This window comes from Phascolarctos cinereus, unplaced genomic scaffold, assembly GCF_003287225.1.
Source record: "Phascolarctos cinereus isolate Bilbo 61053 unplaced genomic scaffold, phaCin_HiC Scaffold_5;HRSCAF=322, whole genome shotgun sequence".
Classification (NCBI taxonomy): domain Eukaryota; kingdom Metazoa; phylum Chordata; class Mammalia; order Diprotodontia; family Phascolarctidae; genus Phascolarctos; species Phascolarctos cinereus.
The window spans coordinates 452753101-452776445 of record NW_027555958.1 but is presented as its reverse complement, the minus strand read 5'-3'; the positions used below and the strand labels follow the sequence as shown (position 1 = coordinate 452776445).

The 23345-nt window shown below is 50.2% G+C and overlaps 2 protein-coding genes and 1 pseudogene across 2 annotated transcripts; all 3 read left to right on the top strand.

Moving 5' to 3' along the window:
- The first annotated feature begins 1481 nt into the window (after positions 1 to 1481).
- On the top strand, positions 1482 to 23170 carry TXNDC12 (thioredoxin domain containing 12). Its single transcript, XM_020987762.2, has 7 exons — positions 1482 to 1688; positions 4623 to 4683; positions 11963 to 12015; positions 15452 to 15525; positions 18714 to 18783; positions 20492 to 20575; positions 22441 to 23170. Exons 1-7 carry the CDS (start codon positions 1571 to 1573, stop codon positions 22518 to 22520), a joined length of 540 nt encoding a protein of 179 aa, XP_020843421.1. The 5' UTR covers positions 1482 to 1570; the 3' UTR covers positions 22521 to 23170.
- On the top strand, positions 8432 to 18729 carry KTI12 (KTI12 chromatin associated homolog). The gene is made up of 4 exons (XM_078156629.1): positions 8432 to 8889; positions 8934 to 9981; positions 11963 to 12015; positions 18714 to 18729. The coding sequence occupies exons 1-2, from the start codon at positions 8467 to 8469 to the stop codon at positions 9600 to 9602; spliced, it is 1092 nt and encodes a 363-aa protein (XP_078012755.1). The 5' UTR covers positions 8432 to 8466; the 3' UTR covers positions 9603 to 9981; positions 11963 to 12015; positions 18714 to 18729.
- LOC110209343 (peroxiredoxin-1 pseudogene) lies at positions 12022 to 15445 on the top strand (annotated as a pseudogene).
- Positions 23171 to 23345: the final 175 nt, after the last annotated feature.

The window sequence follows — 23345 nt, the reverse complement described above, 5'->3', positions numbered from 1 at the left end:
TGGGGAAGGAAATGGCAAACCACTCTAGTATCTCTGCCAAGAAAACCCCAAGCGGGGTCACAGAGAGTTGGAGATGACTGAAAAAAAAATTGAATGACAAAAACGACAAAACAGGGTCAAGTGACTTGCCCAGGGTCACCTAGCCAGTAAGCACTGAGGTCAGATTTGAGCTCAGGATGCTGAGTCTTCCTGACTCCAGGCCTGGCATTGTGCTGCCTAGCTACCCCCTGGCCTTCCTTGTGCCAGTTTGCCTTCAAAGGGAGTTACCCAGCCCAGTAACAAATTATTCCTTCCAGGTTTAAGCGAAGGCTTAGTGGAAAGGGGGCTGGCCTTGGAGTCAGAAAGACTAGGGTTCAAGAATAGCCTCTGACACAGGTTGGCTGTGTGGCCCTGGACACATAACATACTCTGTCAGTGCCCCAGGGGATCTTTCCAAGACTGTAAGTTATAGGTGATTTGAAGAGGTCCAGCATTGCTGAAGGGACTCCCCTCTACCATTTCCTTTGACTCCGAGACAAGCCCATCTGCTTTGGACCTCAGCTTCCCCCTCTGCACAGCAGCCCACATTTGTCAGAACTGGAAGGCACCCAAGCTAACCCAACCTCTTTATTGGACAGAGGAGGAAACTGAGGCCGGAGTGGAAATGGCTTGCTCAGTGTCTCAGATCGGACCACAGCCAGCCGCGGAGAACCTGTCCTGGCCAGCTTGTTGCCTGGAAGATGCTTTGCAGCTTGGGAAGTGTTTATAGAGAGCTGCTCTTTCTTTTATATAACGTCTACAATATGATATTGCATATATTTGTTTTCCTGTTCTCTCCCCCCTTAGATTGTAAACTCCCGGGGCAGGGACTATTTTTTGCATCCCTATTGCTTAGCAAAGGGCCTGGCAAATAGTAGGCGCTTTCCCTCCTTTTTTGAGTCGGTTTCCCATTTCTTTCTCCAGCTCATTTTACACACGAGGAAACTGAGGCAAACAGGGTTAAATGACTTGCTCAGTCACACAGCTAGGAAGTGTCTGAGGCCACATCTGAACTCAGGGAGATGAGTCTTCCTGACTCCAGACCGGCGTTCTATGCACTATGGCCGCTAGCTGCCCCAAGTAGGCGATTTAATAAGTGTTTATTGATTGATTGACATCTCCTCCCCCCACGACTCCACCACCCCGGGGTGCCTCCCAGCAGCATCCCCTCCACCCTACAGGCTACAAAGAGGACACACAGTGGAATGTAAACTGCTAGAGGGCAGGGGCTGTCTTATTCTTCTTTCTGCACGCTCCCTCTGGGCGCTCTATAAGCGCTAGCGGAAAGAGCAAAGAACGCAAAGCGCGACCTGAAGGGACTGAGGCCTCGGGAGCCTGGCTGCACGTGCCCCCCAGGCCCCGCCCCCGGCCTGGCCCCGCCTCCATGCCAGCCCCTCCCCCCCGCCCCGGCCGCGCGGCTTTCTGCGCCTTTAAGCGCCCAGACCGCGGGCTCCGCCCACATCCGTCCGACTTCACTTCCTCCGCTGTGGAGAAGCGGGCAGACGGCGAGGAGGCGAAGACGAGGAGGCGGCCCGCGCCCCCAGCCCCAGCCATGGGCCCCCCGCTAGCGCTCCTGGGCGCCGGCCCCGCGCACCTCGCCCTGGGCTGCGGCTACTGCTGCCTGCTGCTCTTCGTCGCCTCTGCCTCGGCGGCTGAAGGGCTCGGAAGGGGTCAGACTGCCCGCCCTCCCCCTGCACCCCGCTCCCCTCCCCTGCTGGAGCCCCCGCCCCCCTTCATGAGGCCCTGCACCCCCCCCACATCCCCTTTTAGGGCCCTGCACCCCCTCCCCTGCTGGAGCTCCCCCCCCTCATACCTCCTCCTGGGGCTCTGGACCCCCAGGCACTCGTGGGACACCCCCCAGATGCTAGACCCCCTTGTACCACCTCCTAAGGTCTTGGACCCTCCTCTGGGCTTCCAGGACTCCCCTTGTGCCGCCGGACCCCTCTTGTATTCCCCCCCCCACCTCCCGAACTGCACTTCTGGACTACTTTGGGCCCTAACCCCCTTCAGTTCCGGGACCTCATCCATCCTGCCCAACTCACAGATTCTTCAACAACTCCCCATTTTCCTAACGTCCCGCCCTCCTACACTCCCTCATTTCCTTCTTTTGGGCCCCTTCTGCACTCCTGGACTCCCCTGTGGGCTTCGGGATGCCCCCTGGGTCCTCAGAATCCCTCTTGAGCTCCCTGCACCATCCTCTGCTCCTTCCCCAGCTTCTAGACTCCCCGTTAAGCTCTTGGTCTGGGTCTCGTCCCTCCTCTCCCCTTCCTTCTCCCCCAGATCTGGACCAGGTGGCTTCTGAGATCCTGCCCTGACATTCATATGGCACTTTTAAGGTTTACAGAGTTCTTTATGGATACTGTCCTGGCTGTGTGACCCTGGATGAGTCACTTAACCTCTGAGTGCTGAGGGGCGACTCTCTAAGGCTGTAAATTGCAGAGAAGATAGCAACCTACATCTGTAGAGAGACTTTCCTCATCCTGGAGTTCCTATACTGGTTCAATCACAGTTCCAGTTCCTTTTGCCTTTCTTTGTAGCCCTCCTGACCAGTGTACAGTAAGCCTTTAATAAGTGCTTGTCAATTGACTGACTCTCCCTGTCCCTTGATTTGATTCTCCCAACACCCCAGAGGTGTTATTCTTATCCCTACTTTATAGACAAGGAAACTGAGACTGAGAAATTTAGCAGATACGTGTCTGAATCAGGGTTCAAGGCCAGGTCTTTCTGGTTCTAAGTCTATCCGCTAAACCACAGGGACTGTCCCTAAACTCCCACAGGAGTGAACTCCTGGGATTTAATGGTAGAAGAGAAGGTGTGGAGTTCTCAAGTGGATAGAGCATTGGACCTGAGGTCAGGAAGACTTAAATTCAAATCTACCTTCAGACACTTACTGTGTGACCGGGGCAAGTCACCTACTCAGTTTCATTAGCTGTAAAATGGGGATAATATCTGTAAAGCACTCTTCAAACCTTAAAGTGCTACAGGCACGCTAGCTATCATGGTTATTTTTATTGTGAATGTAAGTCCTTGAAGTGCTTTTTATACAGCCCTCCCCCCCTTCACCCTCAAAGAAATCCTCGGACAGCAGAATGTAGGAGTCCTTGCCCATTTTGATCTGGATGGCCTTGGGTGAAGGCTTTGAAGACATAATGATTCTTTTAGGTCACTGCTAATGAGCTGAGTTAGTTGACCTTTGGGCAGGTGACAGCTTGGCTAGAGGCTTGTCTGGGGGTTCCACGTGGACATGAGATGACATGGGATCTCAGCAGCTAGACAAATACTGCTTCCTCCTAGGATTGACCGTTCCCAAGCCAGACTGACCCCAACTGGGTCCTGGATCTGGGGCTGCCAAGTGAAAGAGGGAAAGGATTCAGTGTTACTGTTTTCAGAGCTTGAAGGGAGCCCAGGGCTCATCGAGTGCTACTCTGTGTTTTGGGGAGAGAGGTCCATAGCTTTTCTTTGGAATTTTCTCGGGCAGGGTCAGGGCGGATTGAGGGAGATGGGACAGTTATGTAGAATCTACTCTTGGGGGGGGCAAAAAAAAAGGAATATTTGACATCTGGATGGCTTGCCCAGTGGAGGACATCTTTCTTTCCTTGCTTTCTTACTTTCCTCATTTTAATAATAGCCGGCATCCATGTAGGCTATCCCAGAAGTCTTAGTTTTAGTCCTGGTTTTAAGCTTTCATAGATAAAGGCTGACATGGCAGAGAAAACTCAATTATCCACAACGGTTTTATCAGGTACCTACGACGTGCCAGGTCCTGTGCTAGGCACTGAGGTTACAAAGACAGAAGTGCAGCAGTACCCCTTGACCAGCCGTCCCGTGGAGCACCATAGGTAGCCCAGAGGAGACCGAGACATGTGTGAAACTGCTCTCCTAGCTTCAGGGAATTTTCAGCTTGAAGTCAGAAAGGACATGGCTGGGGACAGTCGCAGCGTCTCTGAGCAGGGCGGGACCTTGGCAGCCTTGTGATGCATCTTGTCCCTGAATGGGGGTTTCCTCTACAAGTGGGCAGCCATCCCCTGGTTGAAGACCTCCAGGAATAGGGAGCTCACCACTTCTAGAGTTAGCCCATTCCACTCTGGGATAATGCTTATGGTTAGCAAGTTCCTAAACCAAACCTGCATCTGCCTCTTTTGCAACTTTGCAAAATGTCCCTTTGCTTCTGGCTCAAATAGAAAAAAAAATCTAATCCCTCCTCCCTTTGGATGGCTGAGGCCAGCTATCCCTGCTCATCCGTCCCCAGTTTTCTCTTCTCTAGGCTAAACAACATCCCAGTTCCTTCAGCTGTCCTCGTAGGACTTAGACTTGAAGCCCATCATTGCCCTGGTTGTCCTCCTTTGCTGGGCACTCTCCAGCCTGAACAGGACCATGATGCCAACCCTGGCTCTTCCCCAGCCCACTGGCTCTGTGACCCAGGCTGTGCTTTATTGCTACCATGAGCCTTAATGTCTTTATCCACGAAGGGACAGCAGTAATCTGCCTACCGGATGACAATAGGGTCTCATGTGGCACTTTGTAGACCCCTGTGATCATGTTGATGTCAGCCTCCTGCTGGCTTTTCACGATGGAAAAGTTATTTTAAGCCTTTGTCTTTCCAGGTTTTGGGGATCACATTCACTGGAGAGCACTAGAAGATGGAAAGAGTGAGGCAGCTGCCAGGTAGGTGGAATCTCTACAGGTGGTTTTATTAGAAAACGAAGGATGTGCCTTCCAGAGGGACGGGGGTGGTGGTGTGGGACGGTGGAAAGGACTCTGGTTTGAGTCCAAGAATCCAAGTTCAAATTCTGGGTCTGATGTTTCCCGCCTGCGTCACCCTGGGCAGATCACTTCCCAGGACCTCAGCTTCCCAATCTGTAAGAGGAAAGTGCTGTGTGACCTAAGTGTTTCTTTCTGGCTCCAGACTGATGATCCTTTTGACCCGGATTTCAGGAAAGGGTCTAAGGCCTTAGACTCTAAGAAAGCAGAGATGGAGCTGAATGATTGCCCAGGACTTCTGAACTGGATCAGATTGGTTAGCATGGGCCCTGTAGGAGTCAGGAAGAGGTGACCACAAGGAGACCAGGAGGGGAGGGAGGCAAAGAATATAGGTGCTCTGTGTTACCTTTGACAATGCAGATACACTGAGAGACAATATCTGAGCGTGATCAATTTATTAGGTGAGCGGTGACTGATAAATTGGGTCAGTGGCTTCTTAATGACCAGAGACCCCGAGGTGGGGTCACCAGCCTTCATATAGTTTTGGGGAGTACAGAGTTGGGTAGATAGGGAAGACAATATGATGGGTTAGAGGATGGACAGAGACCCTCTCTGACAAGTCAGGGATTATTAATTGTTTTATGGGACCCATCAGCATCTTGAAGACCTTATTAATGGACCAGAGTTAGCAACTCCATGGGGCCTAGAAGGATTTGTAGGGAGATAAGATCCTCCCTAATTGTACAAGGACAGGCCAGAATGGACAGTAGACTTTTGGAGATGATACTTTAACTTGTAACTTTAAGAGGAAAAGCTGACTCATTTGTGAAATTAGTATAGCATAAAATCAGTTAAACTCATGCAGTAGAAACTAGAAGTAATATTTTGATATTTTTATCTGCTGTGGGCAGGCTTTCAGTTTAGAGGCAGCTAGGTGGTACAGTGGATGGAGCACTGGGCCTGGAGTCAGGAAGACCTAATTTCAAATCCGGCCTCAGACACTTACTAGCTGTATGACCCTGGGTAAGTCACAGACCTCTGTCTGCCTCAGTTCCCTAATCGTTAAATGGGGCTAATAGCAGTACCTACCTTTTAGGTAGTTGTGAAGATCAAATCAGATCATATTTGTAAAGCACCTAGCACAGTGCGGGGCACATAAGAGGTGCCATAAAAATGGTATCTATTATAATTATTATTATGAGCAGCTTATATCTCAAGTCATGTTAATAGCAAGCTCTTTTTGGTGGACTGCAGACTTGATATAAGTGAGCCCAGAGACTTCAGGCCAAGAAAGTGAAAGCTGCCCTGGACTGCTTTGAGAGACTGGCAAGGTGACGGTCCCACTGTGCTCTGCCTTGTCAGACCCAGACAGAGCTTTGGGTTGGGGTCTGGACGCCGCCCTGTAGGAAGGACACTGACAGTCCAGAGATTTGTCGGAAAGCAAAGTGATGAGGATGGGGAGAAGCCTGGAAACCACACCCCAAGACTAAGGGCTTGGGAGTGTTAGCCCGGAGAAGAGAAGATTGGCGGGGGCCGGGAAAGCTTTCTTCAGCTATAAGAAGGGCTGTTATACATAAAAGGGGTCAGTCTGCTTCTGCTTGATCCTATAGAGCAGAATGGGGGGGGGGAGTACAGTGAAGCCAATTAAGGAAAATCCTTCTAACAGTTAGAGCCCCAAGCCATCAGCTAGAGGAAGAGGCTGCCTTGGAACGCGGCGAGCTCCTCACTGGACGTTGCTGCAGAGGAGGGGCGTCTGCAGGATGTCGTAGCAGGGATGCGCCAGAGGCCCTTCCCAGTTCTGGCCTCCTGTGAGGCTGTAATCCTTTACCAAGAATTTGTTTTGAAGATAACCTCTTAATAGGGTTTCCACCCCTTTGGTGAGGAATCCCCCAGAATCCATCCGTATCTCCTATCTGCAGAAGAAGGAGATCTGCTACTAGAAGAATGTTTGCTCATCCTCCAGGGAGGGGCTTGGGGAATCTCTGGATGTCCTGGGCTAGAAAAGAATGTCGTAGGAGCCAAGTCCCTGCTGAAGCTCTTATATTTAGGCTTCTGGGAACAGCCAAGGGATTGAAGATGGATTTGGAAGGCTCTGTGTCCTATTCTGTGTTTGGGAACTAAACCCGTCTCCTGTTTTAGGGTCTTGAGAAGGTATCCAGAGTTAGAGACCTCGTCTTCCTTAGGGTCTTTGAAGCCTTAGCTGTGACTCCTTAAAGCATCATCACCCAGGTCTTGACCTTAAAACAAAAAGTTTAGCAGTTTGTTAATGCCGTGGCACACTCACAAATGAGCAGAAAGGCATTTATTAAGTGCTTCCTATCTGCAAAGAACTGAGGCTGCAGAGAGAAAAGCAAGCCGGTCCCCTGTTCTTAAGGGATTCACGTTCTAAGGGAGGAGACTTCTGGAAGTTAGACGGAAGGGTCCTTTGGTGCTTAGAGTGAAGGGGCCAAGCAGATGGTCATGAATTCCCACTGATAACATCACGGCAGGTACTGAGGATGTCAGACTGTTTGATGATGCCCTAAAGTCACAGGCCATTGTTTCCTAGTTAAGGGCAGTAAAGGGGTTCCATGAACTCTGGCCCCAGCTCCTGTGAGCTGTTTTGAGTTCTTGGTGATTTTCTAGTGAGCCCAACCTACAGGCGTCCTGGTCTGTCTCAACTCTAGAGGGGCAGTTAATGAACAAACATTTATTAAATGCCTGCTATGTGCCCGGCACTATGCTGAGTGCTGGAGATATAAAGAAATGCAGAAACACAGACTACCTCGAGGCCTTCAGTCTAATGGAGAGATTTTGGAGACACAAGACTTGTGTTCAGATTTCATTATTATTTTCCCTACACCAAAGCTCCCTCCTGAGGTCTCACTGAGGCAGCTCAGCTTAGTGGAAAGAGGACCTAGTTTGAATCTTGCCTTAGCCACTTTGGCCTTAGGCAGGTTATTTTTTCTGTCTGGGCCTCAGTCTCTACTCTCTAAGAAGAAAGGGGCCTGGTGGGGGAGGGACAAAGCAGCCAGCGGCAGAGTTGCTAAGGTCAACTGGGAATGGCCATCCTGGGGAGGCAGTGTGTCACCCTAGCTGCTCCAAGCAGAGACTGGACGATGACTTTCCGGGGGCCTTGTTCTTGCCCACTGCCCCGTCTTGAGTTCTGTGATTTTGTAGGTCCGCTGCAGGGGCAGTGAAGTGGAAAGGAAGGGGCACAGGATGTTGAGTTGAGAGGACCAGGACTTGGGTTCAAATGCTGCCTTTGCCAGCCTCAGTTTTCCCGTCTGTAACAGGGGCTCGGACGCGATGAAGTTTGAGGACTCCTTCAGCTTTACATCCTCTGACCAGTTTTAGAGCCAGTCCCTGGTTGGGGGGAGGGGCACGCATTGAGGCTTTGGAAAGGGGTTTATTAAAGCGGCCCTCCCCATACCAAAATTAGTGGTTTGGGGTACAGTTCTGTAGATTGGGGCGAGGAGAGAGTGGGTTTATGGACACCGTGGCCCGGCCACCCCAGATAACGGCCTCCACGTCTCGTGGGACGTAGTCCTCTTTTGATCTGCCCGGTCCCGTGCCCTCTTGACCTCCTTTTCACCCACGTGAGTGCCCCTCCCCACTACCATAGCAACCGGGGCTTGGCCGGGTTCCGCCCCTGAGTTGCGCACTGATTGGCTGACGTAGCACTGATTGGCAAAGGGTGTGGGGCGGAAGTCTAGGTAGTGTTTCCGGCGGCTGCTGCCGGCCCCGAAAGTGGTCTTGTGGGCAGTGATGCCGTTGGTGGTGCTGTGCGGGCTGCCGGACAGCGGCCGAAGCCGGCGCGCCGACGAGCTCCGGAGGGCGCTGGAGGCCGAGGGTCGCCCCGTGACGGTCGTGCGCGATGCCGACGTGCTCGGGCCCGGCGGGCCGGCGGCGCTGTGTGAGGCCTACTCCGACCCGACCCGCGAGAAGGCGCTGCGCGCGGCCCTCAAGGCCTCGGTGGAGCGCGGCCTGGGCCCCCGGTCTGTCGTCCTCCTCGACTCGCTCAACTACATCAAAGGCTTCCGCTACGAGCTCTACTGCCTGGCCCGGGCGGCGCGCACCCCGCTCTGCCTGCTCTACTGCCTGAAGCCCCGGCCGCGGGCGCCGGGCCGCCAGGAGGACTGCCGACCCCAGGCCGAGGCCGCAACCGGCAGCTGGAGGCCGAAGGCCGCGGCTGCGGAGCAGGAGCCCGGGCTGCAGGCTGGGGATCCCGGGAGGACCGTGAGCCTCCGGAGGAGGGCTCCGAGGAAGGCCCAGGATCTCCGGCCTCAAGGCTCCAGGGAACCCCGAGTTCGAAGGCACTCTGCCCAGAAGAGAGCGGGGCCCTTGGGGTCGTGGGGCCCGGGGCGGCTGAGGATTCGGGGCTTGAGCCGGCCAGGAAGCCGGGGTCTCCCGAACCTGGGAGCCCTGAGCCGGGGCCAGACCTCGGCTTTCCCCCGGAGCTCTTAGAGGCCTTGGCCCAGCGATTTGAGGCCCCAGACTCCAGGAATCGATGGGACCGGCCCCTCTTCACGGTGCTGGGCCCTGAGGAGCCCCTGCCCCTGGCCCAGATGTGGGCAGCCCTCTTTGAGAGCCAAGTGCCTGCCCCCCACCAGGCCACCCAGTCACAGCCTCTGTCCTCCACCAATTTCTTGCACCAGCTGGATCAGGTCACCAGTCAGGTCTTGGCGGCCCTGATGGAGGCTCAGAAAACTGCCCTCCCAGGGGACTTGTTGGCCTTGCCTGGGACCACCGAGAGGCTGCTGTTCACTCGCCCCCTCTCTATGGCTGAGCTCAGCCGCCTCAGGCGCCAGTTCATCTCATACACCAAGATGCACCCCAACAAGGAGAACCTGCCCCAGCTGGCCAACATGTTCTTGCAGTACCTGGGCCAGAGCCTCCACTGAGGGGGAGGGGGCCCAGGGAGGCAGGATCGAAAAGCCTTCAGCTGCCTCCTGTTCCTCTGGCCTTCCCTCCCAGCATCGAGTGGTATAAGACTGTTAGGAGATGCTGAGAGTTTTAATTAACCCAACTTCAGACTGTGGCCAGTTTGGGCTTAGTGACAGTGGTGCTTGAATACGTGTTTCTTCAGAGAACAGACCTAAAGGTCTGTATGGATGACCTCCGGTGATACATTTGTATTCTTTTTAGGAGTAGTGAAATTTTTGGACACTGACCTTCCCTTCTCAGTCTGGAGGCGACTAGAGAGAAGACTCAAAATGGACAAGAACCTATTTTTAAAAACCAGCAGAATTCTGTTTTTCTGTTGATGTGCTGCAATAAAAGGTCTTTTTTTTTTTAATTGGAATCATTCATTGCTAGTAGTACCAGGATCAAAGGGACCTAGAGGCCTTTGAATTAGAAAGGAAAAGTTTCTCAGGTTGCTAAGGGTCTATGGCGTATTTGCTGTATTCTGATGATTTGGTTTGATTTGTGTTTTTTTGTTTTGTTTTCTTGGGCAGTTGGGGTTAAGTGACTTGCCCAGGGTCACACAGCTAGTAAGTGTCAAGTATTTGGTCTGAGGCTGGATTTGAACTCAGGTCTTCCTGGCTTCGGGGTTGGTGCTCTATCCACTGATTTGGTTTGTAGTATGAAATTGGTCTTGCAATGAGAGGGATGATAGGTAGAATCCTAGACATCAGTGTTTACTGTGGCCTTGTGAAAGATCAGTGGCCCCTGTTGGTGGAATTTTCATAGACCTGAGCAGGTGGTGTAGTGGAAAGGACGATGAAATGGGAGACTTCAGGTCCCACTGTAGTCGCTCACGAGCTATATGGTCTTGGGCTGGTCACTTGTCTTTTCTGGGCCTAAGATGAAGGGGTTTGACTGGAGCCAGGGGTTTATAACCAAGGGGTCTGTGAACTTAGAGGGGGGAGGGAAACATCGTCATTTTAATATTTGGTTTCCTTTGTAATCCTACTATTTTATGGATTTAAAAACATTCAGAGAAGGTTTCATAGGCTTCACCAAACTGCCCGAGGAATCCAGGCCACAAAAAAGGTTAGGAACCCCTGGATTAGAGGGTCAGTTAGGTTTCCTTCCAACTAGTTTTCTGTGTTTGAAGGTCCTTCTCACATCTGTTATGTGTTCTGGCTTTTAAGCTTTAACATTTTGTATTCTGTGGTTCTAAGCACTTTCTAGATCTAAAAGAATTATGTCAATGTCAATTATCATTAACATGCCAGAACCAGAAAGTGCCTGACACATCAATGAGTTCCACAGGAAGACTTTGAATTCAAATCCATGACATGTACTAATTGTGTGACCCGGGGCAAGTTACATAACCTCTGCCTCAGTTTCCTTATCTGTAAAATGTAGGCACCTAACTCTCAGGGTTGTTGTGAAGACCAAGGGAGATTATTTGTAAAGTACCTGGCATATAGTAGGTAGACCAATTATATTAAAATACGGTTATCAAATTATTTTTAAAAATTTGTAGACTCCAGATTAAGAACCCCTGCTTTTAAAAAAAAATCATATAAAGAAAGTTCACTGTTTCATATACAATCCTTTTTTTTGTTCTTTGTGTATTGGAAAATTTACATTTGTTGATTGTTAAATTTATAATTTAAAAAAATTATGCTTTAAAAGAAATATTTCCCTAGGTTAGACTTCATGGAACATTGTGGGTAGAGGGAATCGGTCATTTTGGGAGAAGCAGACTGTGAAGGGTATGGGGTTTTGGGATGAGATCAGTTACACTTCAGTGTGCCAACGGTCTTTTGCTTCACATGTCAGCTTTCCCTACAGCAGTGCAGCCATAGGCAGTTTCAGGAGTTGCTGTAACTGGAAACTTTCCCCGGTGATCATTTGTTCTGGTGATGAGAGCTTAGCTAGGGTGGGACTCGGGACAGAAATAGAGTTTGTCCACTCTGGTGGGACCTCCCTGAGCCTGTGCTCCCCTGGTGGGACCTCTTCAAGTCCAATCATCTAGATGCATGCAAAGAGGATATCCTTGGAAAATTCTGTTAAAAATGAGTTGATGCTTTAAAAAAGATACCCTTGTTGATTCCCAATTGCTCTCTGACCAATAGAACCCTCTCTTATAGCCAGGAAGTCCAGTTATGCCAAACAAATGGACACACGGACCATGTGTGACGGTGTATGCCTCAATCTCTCCCCCTAGTCCTCCATCTCTAGTGAGAAGAGGGAGGTTTGTCCCGTCCTCATTTCCAGGGAGGATTTTTAAGACACCTGAAAGAACAGTAGGTGTGGCAGTTCCATCTCTCCTGAGCCGACTGACTGAGTGCTTGTTTTGTTTTCTAAGTGGGCTGCCCCTGATGGTCATCATCCATAAGTCCTGGTGCGGCGCCTGCAAAGGTACGTATATGCCATGGATTTCAGCGTCTCTGAAGGAGGCATGCTCCCTTCGTTCAGAGGGCATTTCTTATTACTTGTTCTTTTTGGTGTTGCTATGCATGATGATTTGGGGGTACAGAAGAAAGCCAGGTCACTGTCCTTGCCCCCTGGGTTTGAATCCTGCCTATGTCCTGTACTGCCTGTGTGACCTGGTGCTAGTTTCATCACCCCTTGGAGCCTCAGTTTCCTGCTTGTAAAGTTAATGGGAAATTTTCCTTGTCTCCCATGACATGCCATGCTCTCATGGTTTTTCTGCCTTGAGAGGCAGCTTGACCTAGCAGAGAGAATGCTAAGAGACCTGGATTCTAATCCTGTCTCAAACACTGAATAGCTGTAGAAATACTAGAGATAGAAGACCTTAGAGGTCATCTGGTTCACACACAACCCCCCCCTTTTGCAAATGAGGAAACTGAGGCCCAGAAACATTAAATTTCTGCCCAAAGTCACACTGATGGTAAGTAGCAGAGCCAGGCTCGGCAAGTCACTTGCTATCACTTGGCCTCGGTTTCCTTGACGAGGAGATTGGACTGGCAGCCACTGAAGTCATTCTGTTCTAAATCTAAGCCTGGGAGCCCATGTTCTTTACATTCCATCCAAACCGCAGCATTCTCCATGCTCTGTTCTTGTCTTGTCCTTCCTTTCCCCTGTTCCCTTGATTGTGCTGTTCTCCTTCCACCATCACCCCCCTAATCTTCCTGCTGAAGGCCTTTCCTTTCCCCATGGCCCAGATCAGGTCCTTCTACTTCCTCCCTCTTCAGGTTTCTCCTCAAACTGGAGCCCTATCTTCTGCACTAATCACATTCTGCCCCCTTTCCTGGGTTATGTCTGTGTGTGATGTCTTGTCCCACCCCAGAGTTCTAGTCCCCTTAATAAACGGATTTGTTCTGTGAAGTTTGGATTCAGTCAAAGGGCTGCACTTGAGGACCTAGAGAGCACATGTGGCCTCGAGGCTGCAGGTTACCCACCCCTGTGCTAGACTGTAAGCTCCATGAGGGCAGGGCCTGTGTCACTTTCATCTTTGAACAGAACCTTGTGCCCAATAAATGTTTAATAAGTGCTTTCATGGTATGAAGGCTGTCTAGTAGTGCCCCCCGTGGTTACTCAGCCTGTAGACCCAGTTTGCAGAGACCAGGGTAGGGTGGAAAGGGCAGGAGAGGCCCACCCCTCCTGAAGAGGGGTGGAGCCTGCTTCTAGCCAGAAACGTCTAAATCCTCTGGACTTTCTTGGTAATAAATTTTCTTGATACTAAATTTTTGGTGTCAAGACTATTTCTAACAATTTGGCGCCCAACGTGGGGCTCGATCTAGGCTTCGGAGGGGACCAGGTAAGACATCCCGGGAAGAGCGCTCCTGCTGTATTTCAGCGGTCTCGGTGAATTGAGCCTTTCCCAACCGAACTCCTCATCTTGGACCACGTGGGAGAAGTCCAGGGGATTGGGGAAGCCGCCGGCAGACCACAAGAGCCAGTATATTGGGCAAAGTTACTGTCAGCATGGCGGTGGGAAGTGCCAAGATTGGGTACCCAGCCCCCAATTTCAGAGCTGTAGCTGTTATGCCAGACCGGCAGTTCAAAGGAAAATACATCGTGGTGTTCTTCTGCCCCTCGGACTTCACTTTCGTGTGCCCTACAGAGATTATTGCATTCAGTGATTGAGCTGAAGAGTTTAAGAAACTCAACTGCCAAGTCATTGGTGCTTCTGTGGATTCACAGTTCTGTCACCTTGCCTGGGTCAGCATGGTCAAGAAGAATGGTGGACTGGGAGCCATGAATATCCCATGTCTGAGCCCAAACCATGGCTCAAGATTATGGAATCTTAAAGGCAGATGAGGGAATTTCATTCAGGGGGGTCTTCATCATTGATGACAAAGGGATCCCTCACCAGATCACCATCAATGACCTGCCTGTGGGCTGCTCTGTAGATGAAACTCTGCGGCTTGTCCAGGCCTTCCAGTTCACAGACAAGCGTGGTGAAGTATGCCCTGCTGACACCATCAAGCCCGATGTTCAGGGGAGTAAGGAATACTTCTCCAAGCAGAACTGAGCTGCTCTCTGCTGCTGTGGGTGTCTCCCCCCACACCCCCCATAGGGTCTGCCAGCTCACTAGCCACTGTCTGCTGGACAAACATGCTTGATCTTCCCCAAGCTTCCAACTGGAAGGCCTTCACAGAGGGAGCCCACACAGGGTGGGCTAGCTGGGCATGCTCTGTCCCCATGGGGCCTGGTTCATTCAGCTCATTCCTCCCTCCCTCAGGGCAGCAGCTAGCTGGCTGAGCCTGCTGGGTCTTTCTCACTCCTGATGACCAAATGTTGTGCTAACAATGTTTGTACCATAGTCACTCCTTTGGGCTCGAGCCCATCTGATGTTTTGCAGCTCTATTAAACTTGTCCTAAGAAGAAAAAAAAAGAAAGGGCAGCAGAGCTTCATGGCAGAGGGGCCTGGGGAGGATGGGGAGGACTTGGAGCACAGAGGTGGGAGGGGGACACTCAGGAAGAACGTGGGAAGGAAGAGTCAGGAATGGGCAGTATTCCTTAGGTCTACCATGTAGAGGGGGTGGATCAAGGCTCAGCTGACCTGTAAGGACCAGACTGGCCAGAAGGGAGCTGGAATCTAGAACTTCTGGCTCTGGCCCAGATCCAGTCACCAGCCACCAGCAATGTCCTGACTTAGGATCCCAGATTTAGAACTGGAAGGGACCTTGGAGGCATCAAGTCCAGTCATTTTACTGATGAGGAAACTGAGGCCCAGGGTCACACAAGTAGGAAGTGTTTGCAGCAGGATCTGAACTGAGGTCTTTCTGACTCCAAGCCCAGGATGCTCCTCACTGAACCCCCTCACTACTTAGAAGACAGGGCACCTTGTTATTTTGAGAAGTGATGAGGTGTCATAAAGACCGGGGCCAGCGTCCCAGCTCTGCTCCTTACTCTGGGCCTCAGTGTCCTCATGTATAAAATCAAGGAATTTAGCTGAGTGGCCTCTGAAGAGGTCCTAGAGCTAGGATCCTCATGTTGAGAAGTGGCATGGCTGGTGTTGGGATCAGACTGGGCTGGAGTTCTGCTTGTATGATGGTGGGTAAGCCCCTGCTCCTTCTTTGAGCCTCAGTCTTCTCATCTGTAAAGTGGAGATAGTCGTCATCATCGTCATCATCATAGCTAGTACTTCTATAGTGCTTTAAGGTTTGCAAAGCCCTTGACGGATATTTTATTTTTATGTAATAGTTGTTCAGGGTTGTTTGTTACAAGGTGAGTGCCATTGTAACCCCAATAGCGATGTAAAAATAGGTAAAATTATGTTAAAGAAGTCTCCTTGTGATAGTCAGGGCACAGGGTTTAGATCAGGTGAAGACAGATCTTCTTTTAAATCATTTTGTCCTTTTTTTTTTTCTTTTTTTAAAATCAGCCTTAAAGCCCTTGTTTGCGGAGTCCAAGGAGATCTCAGAACTTGCCCACAATTTTATTATGGTCAATCTTGAGGTAAGGTTGAGGAGCTTCCCTGTCTGTTGGGAGTAAAGGGGCTAAGGCAGAGCTTAGCGCGCGTGTGTTGATCAGTTTCCCTGTTGACTTGCTCTGAATCAAAGAGTTTCAGCATTGGTGTTGAGTATGGTGCCTGGCACACAGTAAGTGCCTATTAAATGCTTTTACATTCATTAGAAGAGATCTCAAGGCCATTTAGTCCAATCCTTGTGGCTGGGCTTGGGTGCCCAGGGAAGGATATTTGTCACAGCCTCACAGGGGACCACTAATCCTCCTAGGAAATGTTTGCAAACATATAACTTGCTTTTGGGACAGTAGGTGGGTTCTTACTGTTAACATTTTTTATTGACTTTTTTTTCCCATCGCCTATGTTTCCTATTATAGCGCTTTCCCTTCTCCCTTCGCAGAGATCCACACCTTATGATGAAGCATAAAAAAGAGAGGTTTTTTCAGAATTGACCAAGACATCCACCGAGAGTCTGACATAATGCATTGTTTATTTAGCTTAATTGTTTTCATTTAACAAAAATCTATTTTCCCTCCTCCTGTCCTCCATTAAAAGAAAAAAAACACTTGTAACAAGTCTGCGTGGTCAAAGAAAACAAATTCCTTCCGTGGCCATGTCTAAAAAATGTGTTTCTGTCAGTACCCAGAGCCCATCCCATCTCTGTCAGCAGGTGGGTAGCCTGCTTTATTAGCTGTCTTCTGGAATCATGGGTGGTCACCCTTTTGATCAGAGTTCTTAAGTCTATCACAGGTGTTTCTCTTTATAATACTGTTATTATTGGCTTTTTTTTTTTTGGTTCTACTCACTTCACTCTGTCAGTTCATATGAGTCTTCTCAGGTTTCTCTGAAGCAATCCTTTCATCATTTCTTACAGCACAGTAATATTCCATTAGATTCACATCCCATCATTTGCTTAGCCTGGGTCCCTCCTCAGTGTCCAGTTTGCGGCTACCGTAAAAAGGACCGCTATTAATATTTGTGTGCATGTGGGTTATTTTCCTCCTTCCTTGATCTCGTTGGGGCTTAGGCCTGGCAGTATATCTGTGGGTCAGGGGTAGGCACAATTCAGTAACTTTTGGGTCATGGTTCCAAATTGTTTTCCAGCGTGACTAGATATTATGTGTAGCTGTTGTCTGCTGCCCTCCAGGACATTCACCTTCCTTCCTTCATGAGTTCATTGTTTCACTCACAATCTTGCTGTCCTGCCCAGCTCCTGCTCTCACATTAGGGGACTTCAACATACAGATTGCTACTCCCTCCAACATCCTCATCTCATTTCCCAAAATGTGCTCCTACACTCCACTCAGCCCCGCACAGAGATGGTCTTACCCTCGGCCTTGCCTTCCGTCGCTCACACATGTTCTGTTTCCATGTTTGTGAACTCTGAAATTCATTGATCTAATCACAGTCTATTAGCTTTCCACCTCTCCCTTTGTCTTGTAACCCCAAACCTTGTTTTTCGTCCTCGCTGTGACTTCTAGTCCCTTGACCCCTCACTCAGTTCTCTCCCAGGCCGTCACCACTGTACTAGCCGTACTGTTCTATCCGTCTTGACCCCCTGGTGAACTAGTTCAACTCTACTCTGTCCTCTTCTCTTGCATCTCTTACCCCCTTATTTTTCTTCTCTATTCTATCATTGTTTTTCTGTTTTGGGAAAAACTGGGACAGTTAACTCTTTTGTCTCATGTAGTTTTCATTTATGATTTCTTGAAGCTCAGCTCTGGAAAACCAGGCTTTGTTAAAGCCTGTTGTGACAAAAGTGGAGTGACGTGGCTATGCCTTCAAACCCAAATCTGGCTCTTGTCGATGGGCCGTTAATAGGTCTCCGCTCAAGCCTCACTTGCTCATTTTGGGGTTTTGGTGGCTTAGTGTGAGTCTAAATAGCAGTTGTTTCTGCTCTGGCCAGAAACTCTGAGGATGAAGCAAACTAGGCCACCTTTTGCCTCAGTTCTTACCTAACCTTAGATTCCTGAATGGGTGTTGCCTCACACTGACTGAGACTTATCTTAAAAAGGCCAAGATCTCCCAGCGCCTCCTGGGCCATTAGCAGTCCTCTTGGACTGTGTCTTGCTGCTGGACTCCGAATGACCACGGCTCTGCCTCATGTCCAGTCCACGTGCGAGTCGAGACATCACCCTCCTGATGTCTTTGGTCCTCTTTGAGAACGAAGGCTGAACGACAGTAACGACCCTGCCTTCTACAGGAAGACTTTCCCAGGTGTCCTTGATGGCAGCGCTTTTTCTCCGTCAGTTATCTCTGTGTCTCCTCCGTACACAGTAGGTTGCTTGTTGTCGCCCTTGTTAGACTGAGCTGCTTGAGGGCTGGGGATGGCTTTCTGCCCCTGTGCCCAGTGCCTGGCGCAGAGTGGCGCTTAATGAATGCCTGTTGACGACCGACGGCATGCCACCCCAGTGATCACGGGGCATCTTCTTTCAGCGCTCTCTGGGTGGTTCTTCCTGGTCATGTTGTTGCTGTAGGCATCGTTCTCTTGGTTCTGTGTCTTTCCTGTTGTATCGCTTCATAAAAGGCTTCCCCCACTCCCTGTAGTTCTGCGTGTTCGAGGTTTCTTACGGCTCAGTCACGCTCCATTCCACCTGTGCAGCATACCTTGTTCATCCATTCCCCAGTTTTCACTTTGCTACCCCAGAAAGTGCTGCTGTAATGCTGGGGTGCATATGGCAGCTCCTGCTTTTTCAAATCAACTCAGCCAGAATTTATGAGGCATCTACAGGGTGCTTGTGATAGAAAGGACAAAAATAAACCTGTTCCTGCCTTCAAGGTATTTTTATTCTACTGGGCAGTAGAGGCAGCCTGCTGTAGTGGGGAAAGCACTGGTTTTGATTTCAGGGGTCTTGGATTCAAATCCTGGTGCTGTTATTATCTATGTGACTCTTAACCTCTTGGGCCCCCCATGGTGAGGACAGAGGCAGCAATTTGAACCCACGTTCTCTGGCTCCAGAGCTAGCACTCCTTCCCCCGTGCCATACTGACCCATACTTGAGCCAGTGGTGATACCTCAGGCAGGACATAGGCCTTTCTCTCAAGGGTATATGGTAGGGGGCCTGGGTCAGAGGACGAGAGTGTCCTGAGGCTGCCTCGGAGGAAGGCCCTTGGGGCACGAGTGGGAATTCCAGATATGGCTGTTCAGCGAGGCGAATTATGGCGTCTCCATTGTCTGCAGGATGAAGAGGAACCGAAGGATGAGGCCTTTAGCCCTGATGGCAGCTATATTCCAAGAATCCTTTTCCTGGGTAAGCCCAAGCTGTGTTTTCCAGGTGTTGGATAAATGCATGCCTGGTACTAAAAGGGAGAGAGAGGGAAGAAGCATTCATGTAGCGCCTGCTGTGTGCCAGACTCTGGGCTAAGCACTTTTCACAAATATTATCTCATTTGATCCTGACAGGAACCCTGGGAGGTCAGTACTGTTATTATCCCCGTTTTACAGACAAGGAAGCTGAGGCAGGCAAAATTTGGGTTACGTGCCCAGGGTCACACAGCTAGTAAGTGTCTCTGAGGCTGGATTTGAACTCAGGTCTCCTGACTCCAGGCTCAGTGCTCCATGCTGCTTAGCTGCTGCATAGACCCCAAAGACAGCCAGATGCAGTAACTATTGCCCACCAGGTGGCAGCGTAGACCCTGAATCACAGAAAATGTCCCTGAGAACTAAAACTGCAGATTCTTATGTCATCAAATGATAGCGCACAGTCAGGATACTGCTTGTTTCTGTTCCTCTTTAAGGTTTGTAAAGCCCTTTTTTACAGCTGTTCTGTAAGTGGGTTGAACAAGGTTATAGATGAGTAAATAGAAGGGATGTGACCTCTCCAAGGTCATATGGCCAGCAAGTATATGTTATTAGTCAGTAAAACACTGATTAAGCACCTACTGTGTGCCAGGCACTATGCTAAGTGATGGAGATACAAAAAGGCAAAAGACAGTCCCTGCCCTCAAGGAGTCCACAGTCTAGTGGGCAGAACAGCCAGGAGGCCAGTGTTACTGGATATGGAGGTGGGCACAAGGTGTAAGGAGACTGGAGAAGTAGGAGGGGGCCAGGTCGGGAAGGGCTCTGAAGGCCCTGACTTTCATAATTGATTCTGGGAGTGATGGGAAGTTTATTTTACTAGGGTGGGAGGTTGGACCCGAGTTTTAGGAAAATCACTTTAGTGCCTGGATGAAGGGTAGACGGGTGGAGAGGGATCATGGCAGGCTGCAGGGCTGGTGCTCTGTCATCCTGGGGCTCTATCAGAGGGACGAAAAGGGGTTCTTACCTTGACTGTTGGGCATCTTGGCCCTGTGTACGTCACGTCCCTCTGCTAGACCAAGGGTTCTCTGGGGAAATGTCCTGTGGCTCCTGGAAATGCCATCTCTCTCCCACAGCCGAGCATAACCCTTCTTAACCGTCTGAGAAATTTGTTGTGTGAGTTGAATGAGGCTCATCAGCACAACGTGCACCCTTTTTTTGAGAGAAGGGCTAGAGAGCTCATCTCAGAGTCAGGAGGGCCTGGGTTCAAGTCTTACAACTGACCTGTTAGTGGCTGTGTGACCTTGAGCAAAGTTTTCACCTCTCAGGGGCCCAGGCACTTCTCTGAGGCTTGAGTTATGGATGAGCTGCCCTCAAGTCTCGGCCAGTGAAGAGGGTTTCCTCATGCCGATGAAATCATAGATCTAGGCCCTATGCCCTATTCCTGGTGCAGGGGCTGGAGTCCTGGATCTGGAATCAGGAAGTCCTAAAGCAGGAAATCCTGCTTCACATCCCTAAATGCTGTGTGACACTTAACCTCAGTTTTCCTCTATAAGATGAGGGTGATTTTGGCACCTATCTCCCAGAGTTCTTTCGAGAATTGGATGAGATGTGTATAAAGTGCCTTGTGAATCTGAAAGCACACTTATGAATATTGAGTTATTGTTAATAATAATAATAATAATAATACACATTTGAGCTTTTTCTCCCTTGTATTTTAGATCCCAGTGGCCAGGTGCACCCTGAAATCATCAACGAGAAAGGAAACCCCAGCTACAAGTACTTCTACATCAATGCTGAGCAGGGTACGTGGGGGCGCTGGGGGTGGCAGGGGAGGGGCTACAGCTCCCCAGCGTGGCCAAGAAGTAGCAAGTTCAGAATCTGCAATGAGAAGGTCAGTTGAAGTCTTTGTAAAGTACCTAGTGTGTGCATAGACCCATGTACCTGGCACAGGGAAGAAGGTACAGGGAGGTGTAAATTCAGCAGCTCTTTTATGGCCAAAATCTGAAACTAGTTAAACTCACTTTTAGCTGGTTAATCTCTGCTTTAACCAGAACAGATAGCCAGTGGCCTGCACCATAAGCTGCTAGAGCAGGCTGTTGGCAGGACTTCAAAGAGTTGGCAGTGAAAGCAGCAGGCCCTTGTGTTTATCTGGTGCATTAAGAGAAAGCCATGTCGCTTAATTGGAGACACCCGTGGGGATGTGCAGTGTGAGATGGGTAGGAAGAGAAGGGTACAGGGCAGCATCTGACCCCTCCAGAATCAGAGCAGCCACCAACCTCCAGCCTGAGACCGACCTGACTGCTCCAGAGAGGGGTGGGAAGGCCTTCAGCCAGTGTGTGCCTGGGGAAACCTGGAGGAGGGGAGAGTTCAGTGGTTTGTGGGAGGTTGCCCCTACAGCCTGGCACGTGCTCCACCAAACTCCTCTGATCCGATGGATGGGTCCTTCAGAATATTATGCCACCGCCCTGCCCTCCCATGTTTGGGATATTTTCCATGCTTGGCACTACATTTTAGGAAGGCCCTTGACAAGATGGTAGGTGTCCCAAAGAGGGCAACCCAAATAGACAGGAGACCTGCCTTAGGAGGCCAGAGAAACTCCCATCTGTCTTCACATGCTTAAGGTCCTGTGGAAGAAGGAAGTAGCCTTGTGCCAGGAGCAGTGGGTGCAGTTTCTGAGAGGTCCATTGGGCTTCCTGGTGCTAAAGCCACCCTAGGGTAGAGTGGGCTGCCCGGAGAGGCGCTTCCTGGAGGTCTTCCCAGGCATGGTGGATGACCACTGGTGAGTGGGGTCAGATGGGCCCTGAGGTCCTTCTCACTCTGAGAGTCTTTGATTCTTGCTCTGATTCTGAGGCTCGAGTTACCGTTCCCATCCCCTACTCCCCCTGGTTCATTGAGGGCTCCCTGCCCTGCCCACGTGCCTGGATTCTTTCCCGGAAGCCTCCTCTGCTCCCTTGTTCTTTGTGTTTCTAAACATTTTTCATGTTTATTACAAATTTGATCACCAGTCCAGCCGTGCATCCATCATCTCCGCGCCTTTGTACTGGTTGTCCATCGTGTGTGGAGCACTCTCCCTCCCCCCAGCCAGACTCCACTCAGATCCCCCCTCCTACAGAAGGCCTTTCCCAGCCCTGCTGAGATCACCTCCCATCCACTCTGCATGTATCTTTTACAAACCTGATTATATATCCCCATGTTGTCTCCCTCATCGGAACGTGAAATCCTTGAAGACGGGAATCATGCCGGCCTTTCTTTGTACTCTTTGTGCTAAGGGCAGGGCTGGGCACATACTGATTTCCATGCCCAAAGGGCTTGTGGACAGACTCAATTACAAAGAACAGGCTGGGGGAAAAATCCAAGAAGAATCAGGCTCCTGTTGGGTCCGACTCTTCTTTTTTTTTTTTTTGGTGAGGCAGTTGGGGTTAAGAGACTTGCCCAAGGTCACACAGCTAGTAAGTATTAAGTGTCTGAAGCTGATTTGAACTCCCAAGTCCTCCTGACTCCAGGGCCAGTGCCCTATCCACTGTGCCACTTGGCTGCCCCAGGTACAACTCTTCTTAAAGCAGTGTCAGTGTTAAGTTAACACAATGGCCCCCTGCTGACCTGTCCTGGGCTTATCTTTTTTCTCCTCCATGTGACATCTCTTTATTTTTCCCTTGATTTTTTCCAGTGGTTGAGGGGATGAAGGAAGCCCAGGAAAAGCTGACTGGTGACTCCTTTAAAAAAAAACATCTGGAAGATGAGCTGTGATAGGCTGGGAGCTCGCCCCTTCCTTCACTGAAGTAAAGGTGTGGGGAGGAATCTTCTCCTGGAGGAGACCAGGAGTGGCTTGCACTGGAAGGCAGGACCTCCCTTCTGGGAAAGAACTCTGTCCTCTTGAGAAAAATCTGGTTTTCCCATCCAGTTGCACGTCCTGGGATTCCTCCTCTCCTTCCCTACCACCTTTCCATTCATTTGCCTGTCTGGACTGAGAAGGGGCATGAGACGGCCTGGTGGGTGGGCCCTCTCCACGCATGCCCAGCTTCTCATCCCTGCCTGATTCACAAGGGCATCGAAAGGGTGGGCAGGAGCAGCGCCCTCCAGCAGGCCAGCTCCTCAGTTTCTGTTTCCAAACGTTGGTCAGCGGTTTTGGTCCAGAGGGAAACCAGGGAATATTAGATCCTTACCCTTGTCCTTCCTTCCTGCTGTCTTTCTCATTTTCCCTGTTTGTTTCAGGAATTAAATGAACTCTGAATCAGATCCCCTTCCCCTCCCCACCTGCCACCCATTATCTGTGTCTGACCAATGCCTCACCTTCAATAGATCCATTCTAGTCATGTCATCACACTGTATTTTTGTATTGGGGTTTGGAAAATGACTTGTAGTTTAATTAAACTTTTAAATGAATGCTTGAAAGGAAACAGTGCTGGTCAGTTTGGATCTGGAGGGTATGTGGGGGGCACAAAGACCACTTTGGAACTGTCCAAAAGTGGTGTGAATTTCCGCAAAGGACAGTGAAATTTCCCCTTCCCTTGAGGGTCTTCACATGGAGGTTAGATGACCCCTTATTGGGAATATCCTAGAGGGGGTGCCTGA

What these genes read in the sequence shown, in the direction of transcription:
- KTI12 (XM_078156629.1), top strand. Translation starts at nt 8,467, where the DNA reads ATGCCGTTGGTGGTGCTGTGCGGGCTGCCGGACAGCGGCCGAAGCCGG. An exon ending in GCTGGAGGCCGAAGGCCGCG is followed by an intron (nt 8,890 to 8,933) that starts GCTGCGGAGCAG and finishes GGATCCCGGGAG; the next exon opens with GACCGTGAGCCTCCGGAGGA.
- TXNDC12 (XM_020987762.2), top strand. Translation starts at nt 1,571, where the DNA reads ATGGGCCCCCCGCTAGCGCTCCTGGGCGCCGGCCCCGCGCACCTCGCC. An exon ending in AAGAGTGAGGCAGCTGCCAG is followed by an intron (nt 4,684 to 11,962) that starts GTAGGTGGAATC and finishes TTGTTTTCTAAG; the next exon opens with TGGGCTGCCCCTGATGGTCA. An exon ending in TTATTATGGTCAATCTTGAG is followed by an intron (nt 15,526 to 18,713) that starts GTAAGGTTGAGG and finishes CATTGTCTGCAG; the next exon opens with GATGAAGAGGAACCGAAGGA.